The sequence below is a fragment of the Furipterus horrens genome, unplaced genomic scaffold (genome assembly GCF_987537825.1).
Source record: "Furipterus horrens unplaced genomic scaffold, mFurHor1.1.pri manual_scaffold_3, whole genome shotgun sequence".
NCBI classification, from domain to species: Eukaryota; Metazoa; Chordata; class Mammalia; order Chiroptera; family Furipteridae; genus Furipterus; species Furipterus horrens.
In genome coordinates, this window is record NW_028327173.1 from 86,421,931 (window position 1) to 86,438,548 (window position 16,618).

The window sequence follows — 16,618 nt, forward strand, 5'->3', positions numbered from 1 at the left end:
GTGTGAACATAGGTGAAGTACTAGATAAGCGCTATAATGTGTATGGCTACACTGGTCAAGGTGTGTTCAGTAATGTTGTACGAGCCAGAGATAATGCAAGAGCCAACCAAGAAGTGGCTGTAAAGATCATCAGAAACAATGAGCTCATGTAAGTTTAGAAAACTATATGATGAAACCTTTAATGACACAGGTATTCACAAATGAAAATATTTTTTTAAATAATTTATTTGTTTGTTTATTTATTTATTTTTAGACAGAGGGGAAAGGAGAAAGAGAGGCAGAGAAACATCACTGTGTGGTTGCCTTTCACTTGGCGCCCCCAACTGGGGACCTGATGTGCAACCTAGTCATGTGCCCTGACTGGAAATCAAACCAGCGACACTTGGTTCACAGGCCGACGCTCAGTCCACTGAGCCACACCAGCCAGGGGCACATATGAAAATATTTTTAAGTGTCATCAAAAAACATCACAATCTGTGTAAAACAAGTATTGCAGTTATAAAATGACAGAAGCAGTACTTTTTGACTGGATATTTAATTTATAGCCATGTGTTATATGTGAAGTACTAAACTATAGGCTGATGCGTACTTCAGTGCATTTCAGTACCTATTATCTGCACTAATATCAACTTAGACTCCTTCCTTCTACTGCTTGTCTTATGGCCATCTTTTGCTATGAATATCTTAAACTCAAGACCAGAGGTGAGAAATAAAAGGATTATATTGATAGTTGCCACCAATTAGCATATGGTGTCAAAAAAAGGAAAGCTGTTTTATCACATAGGCCTGGGAATTCTTTTTATCTGTTGCCTTTTTCCTTTAATAGAGTAGTTACATAATTGCCACACATGTTTTAATGCATAATTTATACCTCACACTGAGCTGGTGTTAAAGTCAACTTACTCTCGGTTTTTGAACTCCGGAAAGAAATGTAGATTTATATTATACTAAAGTCTTAAGCCGTCCTAGGCTTGGAAAGTTCTTTTCTTGTTTTGTTTTGGTAGGTATCCTAACCCCTGTATTATGGACACTAACTTTTTAAAATGTAGCTTATTGACAAATTATAACTAGACTTTAAGAGGATAACTAAATATTAATATTTATATCAAGACTTGAGAATAAAATGTGCAAGATTGACTTCCCTTCAGGCAAAGTAGGTTTATTCTTCAGTGTTTCTGTTTAGTTTGTTGGTTATTTTGGAAATTAACTTCATGAAGACAGTATTTGATTAAGTATTATGTAAAGGATACAGAGACTTGTCATTCCTCACAGATTTATTATTACTACTTAAAAATACAAACTAACACATCACCTATGGTACATCAGATTGGAACTGGCAAATATATAATATATATTAGTTTCCCTAAATTCTGGATTTAGTTAATTTTGACCAAATTTTGTTTTTTATTTCAGGCAAAAAACTGGTTTAAAAGAACTAGAATTCTTGAAAAAACTTAATGATGCTGATCCTGATGACAAATTTCATTGTTTGCGGCTCTTTAGACACTTCTATCACAAACAGCACCTCTGTCTCGTATTTGAGCCTCTCAGGTAGAGTCAAAACTTACACACTAAACTAAAAATTAAGCTTCTTTATCTCTACTTTATCTCAGCGATTTTCAACTGGTACACCGAAAGAATTCTTAAAACATGCAATACCTGACAATTTAGTCAGGGACACTAATCTCTTTTCCCTTAAGATTGTCAAACAGAAATATGACAATAGCCAACACAAGCTATCTGGTGTGAATGAATCAAAATTATACGTGTGTGTGTGTGTTAGATTGGCAAAAAAATATTTTTGGGGGTGTGTTTTGTTTTACATTTTGCTGTGGTTTTTTTAATTTTTGGTTAAGAGCTGGCTTTTTGACAATCATTAATGTATAAACATTAATTGATTGCACATTATGTGCCAGTTACTAGTTGCTTTTAGCCTTCAGCTCAACAAGAGGAATTATCTGAAAATTAAGTACTTCAAGGAAGGATTAAGCCAGAATGAAAAGAAATAGGAAAAGTGGAATTAGAAATACAATTTTGATCTTCAAAAGCATGGCTTTTTTGTTAAGCTTTCAAATATGGACTCATCTAAAACCAGTATGAATTTACCATTGCATATCTTTCCTTTTAGTTATTTTGAAAATTGAGTTTTACTGAAAAATTGTGTTATGTACATACCATTTTATATTTTCTCATTTCAGTGTTGAATAATTTATCAAATGTTTTGGGGTCAGGTGCTTAAACAGAATATTTTCATTGTAATCCATATTTGGGGCTCAATTTCACTTTATGCTTAAATGTTTTTGCTTTTTTTAACATCCATTTTGCATTTTAACCCCTAACTTGTTTTTCTCTCCTAAAAGTATGAATTTACGAGAGGTGTTAAAAAAATATGGTAAAGATGTTGGTCTTCATATTAAAGCTGTAAGATCCTATAGTCAGCAATTGTTCTTGGCATTGAAACTCCTTAAAAGATGCAATATTCTACATGCAGATATCAAGCCAGATAACATACTGGTAAGTGAAATGGTCAGATTGCTCTATATATATCCATGTACCTCCTTACTAGTAATGTGAGATTACCACTGTATTATTCTAGAAATAGCATCTGAGAAGAATAATTTACTATATCTATTACCCATTACAAATGACTACCAATTTTTACTTTTTTGGTAATTGAGCCATGAAATTTTAAAGTATAAAGAAAGAAGAGATAGGCCACTGTTCCAATTTTTTCCTTTTGATTGTGGGTTCAGAGTACACACAAATCCCAAGAGTGCTTTAATATAGTAATGATGGACTTCCTCTGTTATCGGAAAAAAAATTAAAATAAAAAGTGCTACACATGTTGCTGTTTTGAAATAAGGTATGTTTACATTTCTTTGTTCTTTAATTTTATAGATTGACAGAGTTAAGGACACTTAAGGGAATTTTATAGACTGATGGATTTCAGGACATTTAAGAGAATTGCCTTCTCTTAAGCAGATATATGGAGTTGAGTTTAAAGGTGCCCAAAAGTAAATTTTTTAATCCTTTATTCTTTATTCCTTCAAAAGCTGTGTCTTCCAGGAACCCAGACATAGTTACAGCTTGGTTGTGGTTAGGTAGTAGATTGAAAGGCATCTTTCACAATCTTGACCTCTTAACTAACTACTCCTGATGTGGTAGCATGCAGATTCACAGTGTTTGTGTTTTTGAAATTTAGAAATATATATCATCATAATGTAGTGATTATTGCACACTATTTCATTTTACACTACCACATTAAAAATGAGGCATTCCATTTTGATATGTTCGGTCTGAGTTTATAATTATTGCATATCTAATATAACTTGTTTAGAGGAGCTGAGTAATGACAATTATATGGTAGGTACATTATGAATGAATGGTAGACTTGCCAAGTCAATTTAATAGTTGACTTTTACCTCAATTCTTTTTTTTTTAAATTGTGAAATATACCATTCATATCAAAGAATGTATAAAATATGTATAGTATAAAGATAATTATAAAGCGAACATCTGTATAACCACCATACAGATTAAAGAATAAAATGTTTGCCAGTATCTTAGAAGTCCTTCTTTTTAAAACTTGTATTTCTTTGAGTTAATGTTAAACTACTATAGATTTTTGCAAAGATTCTGACACTGAATATTTTCCCTTCTTCCTGAAGAAGGAAAAACTAGCTATCAGAGACCATATGCAGCTGTTTAATGAAAATCCAAAGTTTTTATTTAGCTGACCACTTTAGCCATCAATGTGGTAGAAGTACCTACCACATCCCTCATGAGGGGGCAGAAGTTGTGTGGCCAAACTGAAGTGCACTAAGTATATATAACGCTGCTGTTACTTAAGGCATTTTAACCAGCCCAGGAGTTCCATTGGTAGATTCTAATTTTAAAATGGTCCTGGGTTTTTCTTACTATTGCAACTGCATTTTTTTAATCCTCACCCAAGGATATGATAATTGATTTGAGAGAGAGAGGAAGGGGGGAGAGAGAGAGACATTGATGTGAGAGAGAAACATCCATTGGTTGTCTCCTTCCTGTATGCATCCTGACCAGGGACTGAACATGCAGCCTAGGTATGTGCCCTGATGGTGGATCCAACCCGCAACCTTTTTGGTCTATGGGTGATGCTCTAACCATGTGAGCCACCCGGCTAGGGTGCAGCTGCATTCTTAAGTAGCTAAATGCAGTTGATACTTTAAAAAGCTTTGTAAGTACTTTTCCTTTTGAAGGTACTTGTTTTACTGATCCTCCATATGAAGAGAATGCTTATTGATGTGTCAGTTAAAAATAATCAGTTTCTATCATTAGGTTAATCCTGTGGATATCCGTAATGGACCAGTCTGTAACACTGATCAAGCTTTAGACCATCCCAGTAGAGAGGGCCTAGGGCTATTTATTTAAAATATTATGTTTCTTTTGGGTGGGAACAGTAGGCCAAGTTCAAGTCCCAACTCGGAATTTGTGTGTGTCTCTTTTGAAGGGGGGAAGGGACTCTGGAATATGAATTATCTGCACTTGTTAATCCTGAACATGCTTCTGACTCATGAGTGGCAGCAGTCATGGGAGCAGCTCCAGCCTTTCTCAGCAGATGTCACTGTTACTGTGTATGTTGAAGTATTTACAAAGGAAAAAAAGAAACAAATAACTAATACAGAGTTCATGTTTATCAGTTTTGCCAAGTATATTTAACACTTTCTTGACTAATACCTTCTTTATATTTAAGGGATATAATAATTTTTAGACTTGAAGTCTAAATTTGGGATGGTCTAGCAACTTCTGATGAATGTTTTTATTCCATTTTTGTCCATATTTATTCTGAATTGTCCTGTTTTTGTTGCCATAATAATTTTCTGGCAACTGAAAGTTAACTGAAAGTTAATCTAAGTCTGATCCCTTATTAATGAACATCTTTGTGTTCCTTTAAGTAGTAACTTGACTTAATTCAGGTGTTCTGGGATTTTTAGAAAATGCTTTGCATCAGTGATATTTTTCTCTTAACTACCCCATCTTTTTCTAAATAGCATTGGTTAAAATTAATTTTACTTTTTATTATCTTGTATTTCTTCACTGAGAAAAGTTCTTTTACTTATTATAATTAAATATTTCATAGCTCTTAATTTTTCATAATTAGGAAATTGAGTCATAAAATAATTTTAAAAGGAATTTTAAAATGAGTGACCTTGTTCTCAGTATTGGAAATAACTTCTCAAAGTCAATTATTTTTATTTGATTGTCTTAATTATTCCTGGCATGAATTAAACTTCCATGATAAAATGTTTTGCAGGTTAATGAATCAAAAACTATTTTAAAGCTCTGTGATTTTGGGTCGGCTTCCCATGTTGCGGATAATGACATAACTCCTTATCTTGTCAGTAGATTTTATCGTGCTCCTGAAATCAGTAAGTTTCCTCAAATGTTATTGACTTGGGCCATCATATGTGGTGGGAACTACATATCTAATGTCTTAAGTATTGTTTTCATCACACTTCAGGAGCTGCATGAGGTCATTCATGAGGAAGGGAGCCATAGCAACTTCATCCTCCTGGGTTGGGATGATGGTAGTTGAGACAGGAGTATTGATCATCTCTGGCAAGAGTAGCAAAAAATGTGGAAAATCCTTGACTTTAAAAGACTGCTCTTGATTACTCAAGGCCTGATTATCAAATTTATGAATGGTGTAGAACCTTTGTTTTTTCTCTTCTGTTGCCTTTGTTGAGGCTGATTAGCACCTCTACCAAAGTTGAAATGAAAAAAGAGAAGAAATGTACATTTTTCTCTGCCCCTTCAATTCATTCTTTCCCCACTCCCTTATTTTTTAAGGTTTTAAGTGTGAGTTTCTGTTAATTACTGGGAAAGAACATGAAACTAATGCCAAAGTGAAGTAATAAGATTGTGGTTATATAGTTCAAGCTAAATTAATACTCCATTGATAGAAATAAATAGTAATTGATTGTTTTTTATTATCATATATTTGAACTTCCATTTTGTTTCCAGTTATAGGTAAAAGCTATGACTATGGTATAGATATGTGGTCAGTAGGTTGTACCTTATATGAACTCTATACTGGAAAAATTTTATTTCCTGGCAAAACCAATAACCATATGTTGAAGCTCGCCATGGATCTCAAAGGAAAGATGCCAAATAAGGTAGGACACTAATGTGAGCTTGTATTTTTTTAAGGTCTTAGCATTAGTTTCCTATAGACTAAATGATGGATTGCTGACAATCATCTGATGGCTATAAAACAATTGCAGAGAAGCAAGTATGTGGCTACTATGATTTCTTTAGCTATTTCTCATTTCTGGTCTTTAAGTTAGTGGTTCTAAATCAGGCAAGTGCTATCAAAAGAGAATAGAATCCTGTTTTCCTCTTCCACTCTAAAGTCTGTCTTTATTCTCTTCTTTACCCTCTTGAATCAAGCAGATAGTAGGGTAGAATTGGAATTGAGGAAGAGGGAATTGATGAACATAACTGTTAAATACTATATATATAGTTTCATGTGTCTCTTCTTTCAGAAGCAGCAGTGTTCTTGGGAGCACATAAACATGCTTCAGAGCTGAAATGAAAAAAGATTCAGGTCAGGTTATTTAGATGTAAGGAACTGCTCAGTCATCAAAGAGGAATGGGTGAACATTGAAGGAGGAACTTGATGGCAATCAGTTTATTAAATACTGGAAATTATTTGGGAAAGGAAGGTACTAAGGAAATTTACTTGAAATGACATCTTTCTAACATAAAACTCATTGCTTCAACTGTAATATTCTCTGTTTAACACAAAGCAAGAGCTTTAGGATTATACTTTCAGTTTGTGTTATGTTGGACTTGTTTAGACTAAATTACACAGAAATTAGTGGTTCGTATTTATTTTAATGAGATCTAACCTGTATCATTTTAAGGCTATTTGAGCATAACTTGTAAAATGTCATTAGGTTTCTTAACTGTCAAGAAAAAAGCCTTCAATTGTGTAATACTTTTCCTGTCTAAGAAGATTTTAAGTCTTTGTTTAATCCTCAGTTTGGAATAGTGAAAGCACAACTTGATACCATAATTAGTTTAAGTCACTGCCTGGGGAAATACAGTAATTTCATGTTATGGCCTTTGTATTAGCTTTTTAAAAGATGTTAAACTCTTGAGAGCAGAAGAACCAGAGATCATTTTCAAATGAGAAAACAAATCCAGAGAGTAAATATTTACGACTTGTTATGTATTAAATTGTTAGTAAGCTAAACTGTTTCATAATAGTTCAGAAACTTAAGTTTTTTATTTTGTTTTATTTCCAGATGATTCGGAAAGGTGTATTCAAAGACCAACATTTTGATCAAAACCTCAACTTCATGTATATAGAAGTTGATAAAGTGACAGAAAGGGTAAGTCTCTTTTAAGTGTGCAGGATTAAATGATTATCTTATTGTTAACAAATGAGCTGGGTCATACTAGGAGCCATGCATTTTTTTTTTTTTAAAGATTTTATTTATTTTTAGAGAGAGCAGAAGGGAGAGAGACAGAGAGGGAGAGAAACATCGGTTGGTTGCCTCTTTTATGCTTCTAACTGGGACGTGGCCTCCAACCCAGGCAAGTGCCCTCGGTGGGAATCGAACCTGCAACCTTTTGGTTCACAGGGCAGTGCTCAATCCACCGAGCCATACCATCCAAGGCGGAGCCATGAATATTTTAAAACATTAAAAATAATTCCTTTTTGGTGTTGGCCAGTTCCTGAACAAAATACATCAAGTTATGAAAAAGATGAGATTTTAAAATGTGTAGTATGAGTCTTTTTATGAGAGGTTGTATTTAGGCCCTTCTCATTTCTTCCTTTGGATCACTTTCTTGGTCTGGCCTCCCATCTATCTTCATAGTGATCTTTTTGAAAACAAATTCACCTAAAAACCCTTCATTGGATTTTGTTACCTAGGTAATATATTTAAATTTCTCAGAATGACAGACTTAAGTTCTTTGTGATATGAACTCTGCCATCTTCTTCACTGTACTCTGTAAACCCTCCCATTTCCCACTAAACAGATAGCTGAAGGGCATGCTGTTTCATACCCCTATGCCTTTCCTCATGGACCATCCTGACCTTACCTGCTTCCTGTACTTTCTCATTCCCTAAAAAAATATATATTGAACTCCCAGCCTCAGGTGAAACATACATTCTGTATGAGCCTTTCTAAAAACCTCCAGGTTGAAGTAAGGACTTCTTTATTTTGGCCCCATTATATTGCGTGTCCCTAACTTTGTCAGAGCACTTACCACTTCATGGGGTCAACTCATTTACAGGTCTCGCTGTTCCCTCTTCAGAGTAGGAAAAGTACAGTTCACACAGCAAGTATTTACTGTGCTATTTTCAATTACTTAATACTTTTGAATTCTGATATTTTAATCAAGTTTTAGAGGATATTTGATTACTTTTTACAAAATTTTATTACTGAGTGATTTTTTTTAGAAACTCATAGCTAACTTGTTAACATTTTTCATCTGTTTTCCTATCGCTTCTTGAAAAGACATAGAAGGATAGAGGCAGTTATGTAAAATTTCCAAATGAATAGATGATTATACTTATATATTAATATTTTTAGTAGGCAAAACAGTCTGATGTGTTACATGTTTTTAGTAACTTCATTTAGAGATATACATTTTAAAAATTATTTTTAGGAGAAAGTTACTGTCATGAGCACCATTAATCCAACTAAGGACCTGTTGGCTGACTTGATTGGGTGCCAGCGACTTCCTGAAGACCAGCGTAAAAAAGTACACCAACTAAAGGACTTATTGGACCAGATCCTAATGTTGGACCCAGCCAAACGAATTAGCATCAACCAGGCCCTACAGCATGCCTTTATCCAGGAAAAAATTTAAATGAGATGAAGAAGCTCCAATGGTTTGAGTAATTAAATACAAAGACTGAAGAAATTTCACAGCAATTTATTAATGTATATAAACTTATAAATATTTCTCCAGCAAATTTGAGGAAGCATGATATATTTGAATTAACACCAAGGGAGATATTTCTTTTAGAAATGTTAGTTAATCTGTTTTGTGTCTTATGTGAAATTTCACTGTAGAACTGTTTTAACTGCCAAGACTGCACAAAATTACAGTGCTAATGTATATGGTTGCAGTTCACATAAAAGACAAAAGCATCTGTTATAAAATAAGTAGTAATACTGGGTGGTTGATTTATTTTTAGCAGACTTGGCTTCATTTTGGTCTTCAGGTAAAATGGCCAGCATAAATGCTGTTTATATTCACATTTTCCTAGGTGTGTGTGTGCAGGCCACAGCAGCATGCCCTTGGTGTAGTCATTGCCGAAAGGGGTCTGTTCCTTCTTGAGCCTGCCTGCAGGGACGGTCTCCTCTTTTAAGCAGGTTGTGTACAACATTCAGTACACTGAAGGTAAGCTAAACCATCAACATCACTGGTGGTGTTTTAAGATGTTATTTTATTGGAACAATTGACGAATGGGGATATTAGCTTTGTGGCAGAATTCCCTGCATGTGTGATAACTGATCTTGTTTTATTTTTTGGCATTGCAACTGTGGCATAGTTACAATTTCTGTTCTATTCGTTACATTTAAAATTTGATGAGTATGCGCTTGATGGATAGAGCGCCTTCAGTGTACTGTTTCTTATTAACTTTAATTTTTTTAAATCAACTTGCTATAGACTTTATATACATTTGTTAAATACAGTTCCTAGTGACATAGAAACAATGCGTAGTTTTCATTTACTAAATTACAAATGTTGAGGCATAATTGAAAGTCCTCATATTTAAAAGTTAGATAGACAACATAATGAAATTTTTAACTATTTGTATGTCATTTTGAAAGTGTACTGCTTTATGGTAAAAGTGTTTTTCATTTGTTCATTGTTTTCATTATTTGTGATCATGTTGTCTTTCAATACAGGCATAAACCTTCCACTCTTGAACAAAGCAGCTGCTTTTTAAAAGCGGTAATTGCTTCTTTACCTTTTATTTCTTTTGTAAATGAAGCTTTTCTTTAAGAATGTGACTTTAAAGTGTTGTCTATTGCATAAAACAGTTGACACTCACTTACTGTAAAGTGAAGATTGTTCTACTGCATGTGAAGTGGACCATGCAGATTTCTGTATGTTCTCAGTATGCATCACTAGATAATAAAGTCTTTTGTGAACAAGGCATTTGTAGCCATTTTTAAAAATTTTTGTCTTCAGTGCTGGTAAGTCAGGTAAACTATAAATAGTTAAAAGCAACCTTTTGTTTCTTCCTTAAAGTCTTAAACAGAATTATTTGCTAAAGATGTAAACCTAGCCAGAAGTTTATTATTTTATTAATAATTAGGATCCTAATTATTTCATCAGAAAATTCTACAAATATTGTCAGCTTTGAGTGTAGTGAGATAATTCCTGTAGGTTATGGGGTATAAATCAGGATTTAACTAATGTTTCTGCTATTTTCTCACTTTTCCTTTTGATGGTGCGGAAAGAGAAAAAAGGAAAACGGGGCACAGGCCATTCAACGCCTTCACCAAGGGGTCTGATTTGCTGAGACACCAGCTTCACCTTCTTAACAAGGTTATTTCTGACAGCATGTGTAGATAAACATTTAGCAACAGTTTAAAACAAAAATCATGTAAATCAGCTTTTTTTTTGCAAGACAAAGGAATTGTATTTTTAACATGGTGGAAGAGAATTTTTAGGAATTTATGTAATCTTTTCTGAAAGTTTGGGTTGTAAGATTAATTCTTGTCTCCCTGAGGAATGTGGAAAGTAATCAGATTTTAGGGGCTTAAATAATATTTTTTAATTGTAAATGGGATTTTTTTATTCACCCAGGCACTAATTACAACAAGCATGCACATTTTCGTGCATTCAAGAATGGAAAATCAGAATAGCAGCATTCTTCTGGTGGGTTTTGCTCCATTTAAAGACATGAAATGAACTACAGCCAGGAAGGTGATAGATGATATAATAAGCCAACTTTGAATCTATACCCCATCTCTTCACGGTTTAGACTTAAATAAATACAAGGTGGTGTTCATCTTCAGGTAGAGTGAAGCCTTGTAAATGAGGCATCACAGGTGCAGCTTTCTACCTAAATGGAATGGGTAGAGATTTTCCCACCATTATTTACTTTATTTTGGTGATAATATGCTGCATATTCAAATCTTTTGTAGTTATTTTCACTCAAAATAGTTAACATTTGATACTTCTGATTTTTATAACTTTGTTTTATATAATTAAGTTAACTTTCACTAGAAACAGTTCATCTTATGCCTTCAAAACTTACATGTTCTTTAAAAAAACAAAGTTGCTTGTTACTTGTTCTTTGTGTTTTAGGTGCAGCTCAGTGGAAGATGATGACAACCAGAAGACATGAGCTAAGGTTTCTGTTCCATAAAAGATTTAAAAAAAAAGAACCTTTCATTTAAGTTTTGTCTTAATTTTTTAGTTTCCAGCATTATGATTTGGGTTTCATTAATGTTTGGTACTTAGAATAGTAGTGCTATTGTGTTCATTTGTACGGTGCTTGTTTGATCATGCTCCTGCCTCTTCCCCGTCTTCCCTTCCCTAAAATAAAAATCATGGTCAAATTTAGTGGTATAGAAGACTTGAATGGTGAGATTCCTTATATAACACACAACGTTTTCAAATTTGGTTCCTACGGATTATTAGGGAAACAGTAAACATCAAAATAGCATGTATCAGAACATAGTCTTTAGCTTTAGGTATCTTATCTCCTTGGCAGATGCAAAAGAATAGAAACTGGAATTTTAAGAAAACTATTCAACTTCTTTAATACTCTGTTGTCCAGCTTGCCCTTCAGTAGTTTTCTTTTGAACTAGTGCTCCAGTCATGGTCTTAAAGTAGGCAAAATGCTTCGAGCCATTGTCAGTTTTTCTTTCTAAGGGAAATAAGGGGTGATATACTACAGATCTTTAATATTCTCACATTAAGCATTCCTAGATTAATTTATTTGACAGGAACCCTATAAAGTCTTTATATACATGATATTAGAGTTTGTAATTTTGCCAAGGAAGAGATTTGGAACTCTACAAGACCTCTGTTAGATTGTGGTCATTTAGTGAATAATCCTTTAAAAACCTGCATTCATGTTTCAGAATAGCTGTATAGTTTTCAAATACAATTACCTCGTGAAGTTTTTGTTTTACTACACTTTAGAGCAAAAATGATAGCACATATATCAAGTGATTGTCAGACTTCAGGGTTCATAAATCTTAGGACATAGCTCTCAAATATTTCATAATTATTTCTGTAGTTGGGGGAATAGCTGAGATTTTAGAAAGCATATATATTTTAGACACCATTCTTTAGGTAAACCATATTCTTGAAGTTTATCAGAATTTAGGTTGGAATTTTAAGACTTTGAATGGATGGAGCATCTTATAAATCTTAAGACTGTCCCAATATTTGTATTCACCCCCAAATCCTTATTAATAGCATCTTGTTTCTTTATTTCCCCAATGCCTGTCTCATCCCACTCTACTTCTTCTCAAAATAATTTTGCGTTTTAAGAGAATTTTTGCTTTTTACCATTAGAATTACCACTTTTCTCCTAATTAAAATAACTGAGGACATTTTTACAGTACAAAAAATTTATGTTTTGTAGTATGTAGTAGAGGCAGTGAAATGTAATGTTCTCAGATTTGTTCCATGTCTGAGAATATGAGAACAAATACTTCACTTGGATTTACTCTATTATCATTTTGTAGCAGAACTCTAGCCGGCTAGGTAGAAATAAAAATCTCTGAAATGAAACAAAGGAATTATGTATCTCAAAAAATATAGGCCAGGGAGTTAAGGAATACCCTTTTAAATATTGGAGATAAGAAAGAAACCAGATACTCAAATATGTATCTTCCTCCCTTAGTTATAATGACATCATTAGAAATTGGGCTTCATAAAGTGTTTTTTTCTTCATAGTTTCCTAGTTCAAGCATATATTCAACATGAATTTTATCATGCTTCTGTGTTTTTCACATGTTAATAATGTACACTAAATTGAATTTTAAAATGTTTTCCAGTTTCTTTGATAGATATCATCATGGCATCTTTAATTGTTCTTTTCCTTTTGTATGTAGGGTAAGGGACTGTTCTTCTGAAGAATCTTTCCATTTAGTGATCAAGATATGGAAGCTGAAATCTGAAAATACTATGTATTCTATTTGTGATATCATTTAAATTGTAACTTGCATTTTAACAGCAGTGTTCCCAATCAACTTACTGGAAAAACGTAATAAAATATGTCACTTGTCACTATATCGTCTCCTGATTTTTCCTTTGCTTGGTTATGTTGAGTTTTAAATTAGACACAATTTCTTACCTGATGTTTCTTAGGTGCTGTTTTACTGATATTCACAGATGTGCTTCAAAAAGTATTATGTGCTAAAATATGATTGGGAACTGCCAGGTTAAATTAAAGTTAAATACTTACTTTAATTAAGTTCTCAGAAGACATCTAATGTTCCTTGTGAATCTCAGTGAAGAGGCAAGGTGTGGAGGGAAGCTTCTCAAACTACTGGGCAGGCTGCCCCCTTTCACAGAGCTGCAGCTTGGAAACAGCCAGTTTAGTATGATTATCCTTTCAAACAACAAAACGTTTTCTCAGCAACTAAGTGCAGAACATACACTGAAGGGTATTGTATTCATGTTCTTATTACATGTATTTTTTTATTTGGTTTTCCTAGTAATAGTATAAGCAGTGAGATAACTCCCTGTTCTGTAGTGTTTTAAATAAATGGCTTTATTGCAGATGGGTTAGCCTGACACTTATCCTCAGTCTACCCACTGTTTTCTCCTAAGAAAATGTCTTTAGCTTTTAAAAGCAGAATAAAGTACTTAAGCGGTCCTGTGAATCTCTAGCACATGCAAAGCAGGATTGGAGGGTGGAGGCCCAGAATGTCAGGCTTTGTAGAATATGCTTCACCCAGCTGGAGCTACCTGCCACCGGGAGGCCAGTAGACCAGTTTGATCAAATCCTGATTCTTAATAAGAAATAAGCCGAATGGCAATGGCTCTGAATAGCCTTATAAAGGCTATGGTAGTTTTCTGCTTGGGCTGGAAGAGGATTCAGAGCTATAAAATCATCTAAAGTGGCTGACAAAGGTTAGGAGATACTGTTTTTATTAGGGAAAGTAGTATGTAGAGTGTATTGGATTGGGGAGGGCGTTGCTACAAATTTTCAAGAGAAAAAACCTTTTACATGTGCTTTCTCACTGATGAGAAAGAGTTACCTCAGTTATGAGCCAGAAAGCTAAGAAAAAGTCAATACTGGACAGTTAAACATGGGAATTTATGAGCAAGCGAGTTTAACTGAAATTTCCTGAACAGAATTACTTTATTTTCATTTATTGTATGTCTCTTCTAAAGTTTGCCAAATTTTTCTTCAAAAATATTGGTAGAAGTTTGTTTTCAACAGGGTCTGATAGACAAACCTTTGATTTTGTAACTACACTCCCATCACCCATGGGGAATTTTTTTTCACCAAATTTATACATATTGCCTATTTCAACCAAGTCTTTTGCCCCCGTCATTCTACAAAAAGAATTTGAGATGGCTGCATCTACTTCTACACACCACTTATTGGCCTCGTTTTAGGGCTCAGTTTAAACAACAAAGATTCCCAGCAACTATATTTTTACTAAGTGAGCATGACATTAAAAATTACTAGTCCCTTTGCTTCATAATTGAAATGAGCTGCTAATATATTTTTTTACAAAACTATATGGCAGTTTTGGACTAATTGAAAATGATCTTGTAGGTGTTGCAGTAGCTCCTTTTTATTTAGGTCTAATGGCATCCTAAATAAAGTAGCCTGGTTGTTTCCAATAAGAAATGCACCCTTACCTATCAGTACTACCCCCTCACGCCCGCCTTCTGCCACACATCTTGTGAGAAGTAGGACATTAATCTGTTATAAGTTGTTAACTCCAGTGACAGTTAATTCAGTGCTGAGGCAGCTCATTCCATTCAGTCTGTCCTGCGTCATTCCTATTTTCCCTGATTTATTTTTTCTAATTTGCCAGACACTACTTAATCATATGACTATATGAGATAAAAGATATTCTACCCACCTTACAAATGAGGAAAGTGAAGAACAGAGGTTAAGGTCCTTGTCTGAGGTGTTAGAGCTGTTAAGTGTTAGAGCCTGTGTTTGAATTGAGCAGCCTGCCTGTGGATCCAGTGCTTACAATTGCTGTGTCATGTATAAGAATCTTAAGTGATTAATAAAGTCTGTTCTTTAATCAGAGACTTTAAAGAATATCTACTGCGCACCAAGCAGTGGTTGTTTGGGATACAGTGGTTACAAAAACAGTCATGTCTCTTCCTGAGGATCTTACAAATAAAAATCCTATCATGGTCCTGAGGGGATAACATCCTAGCACCCGAAGAAAGTAGAAATGAGAATGGGTGCAGAGGACTGGTAAATAAGGTTCAAGACTTAAGTTAGAACTTTGAGTGTAAAGAGAGTTAATAGGGGAAAGAAGATCAACGCCAATTGGAATTGAGTGAAAATGTAAGTTCATGTTTGTATTATAATCCTGTGAAAGGGATGTTACAACACTTAGGATAATAACAAAATTGTATAGGATATAGGTAAAATTTATTATATAACAAGGGTTATATATGGCTCCAGAAAATTATTTGACATTAACCTAAAAGTTAAGCACACTTTCTTCAACCCTTGCCTCTAAGAAAACTTAATTGAGCCTTACTCTTATACTAAAGATAGGATAAAAGACATAAACTACCGTTGTTCTCCTCAACATTTATTTGAATTATCCTTTAATTCATTTCATTCATCCCTAACACAAATATTACATCTTATTTGAGGGGAATGATACACACAAAAATTCCTGCCTGCCTTTGTGTGTGGGGAGAGGCCTTTTACTTTTCGTGTTAACGTTTGATGTTTTAATCATGTGTAGCTTTATTTTAATGTTTAAGATAATTCACCAACCATTCACTAAAACCAAAACACTACCTATACCCCAAAATATCCAAAATCTGATCTAAGTGTGTTACATCGAGTTTTTCTTTTATAGTGTGTTTCAAAGTGTGATCTGAGAACCCACCTGCATAAAAATTATCTGGGATGTGTGTTTATATTTTAGGTGCCTGGGACCCGCTCACAAAGGTCCTGTTTGTGTAAGCCTGCAGTAGAACCCAGGACTCTTTTTTGTTTCCCCGATTCTTAGGCACAGTAAATGTCAATCAGTAGTTTCCCTTTTCACCATCTAATGAGTTACGCTTTACCTTAGTTTAAGTTTCAGCTAACCAGAGTTAAGACTTCAGCAACAAAGAGCAAAAAAGGATGCGGGATAGGAGGTGGGGTGAATGCCATTAACCTGAGATTCTGGCTGCTCTGTGGACAGTGACTTTTCCCATTTTTCCTTGGACATGAGTAAAGAGGGTTATTTCATGTCTAAACCCACAGTTAGGCTCCAAAGAGAACTGATCTTATTTTCAAATGACAAAGGGCCTGGGAAATGGAAAGTTTCTAAGAATTCATAGGAGAACATCAACAATTTTGTATATTAATTTAACAAAAGAGCAACTTATTCAGCTTTTAATAGCCAAATACCCAAGGATAGGTCAAAATAATAGACAAAAG

The 16,618-nt window shown here is 34.1% G+C and overlaps 1 protein-coding gene across 4 annotated transcripts in view; it reads left to right on the plus strand.

Moving 5' to 3' along the window:
- PRP4K (pre-mRNA processing factor kinase PRP4K) overlaps nt 1-10,162 on the plus strand; it is a 35,300-nt gene extending 25,138 nt beyond the window's left edge. Inside the window, exons 9-17 of one of the 4 annotated variants that reach the window (XR_016509733.1) lie at nt 1-148; nt 1,414-1,551; nt 2,361-2,514; nt 5,291-5,405; nt 6,001-6,152; nt 7,287-7,373; nt 8,659-8,936; nt 9,266-9,399; nt 9,912-9,957. Coding sequence is in view for 1 of the 4 variants with exons in the window: in XM_090269824.1 (XP_090125950.1) it covers nt 1-148; nt 1,414-1,551; nt 2,361-2,514; nt 5,291-5,405; nt 6,001-6,152; nt 7,287-7,373; nt 8,659-8,862 (998 nt within the window). In the remaining 3 variants the exon portion in view is untranslated. Of the gene's footprint in view, nt 149-1,413; nt 1,552-2,360; nt 2,515-4,486; nt 4,611-5,290; nt 5,406-6,000; nt 6,153-7,286; nt 7,374-8,658 lie in introns of those variants that run through there. The other 3 variants (XR_016509732.1, XM_090269824.1, XR_016509734.1) reach the window with 3 other exon arrangements.
- Nucleotides 10,163-16,618: the final 6,456 nt, after the last annotated feature.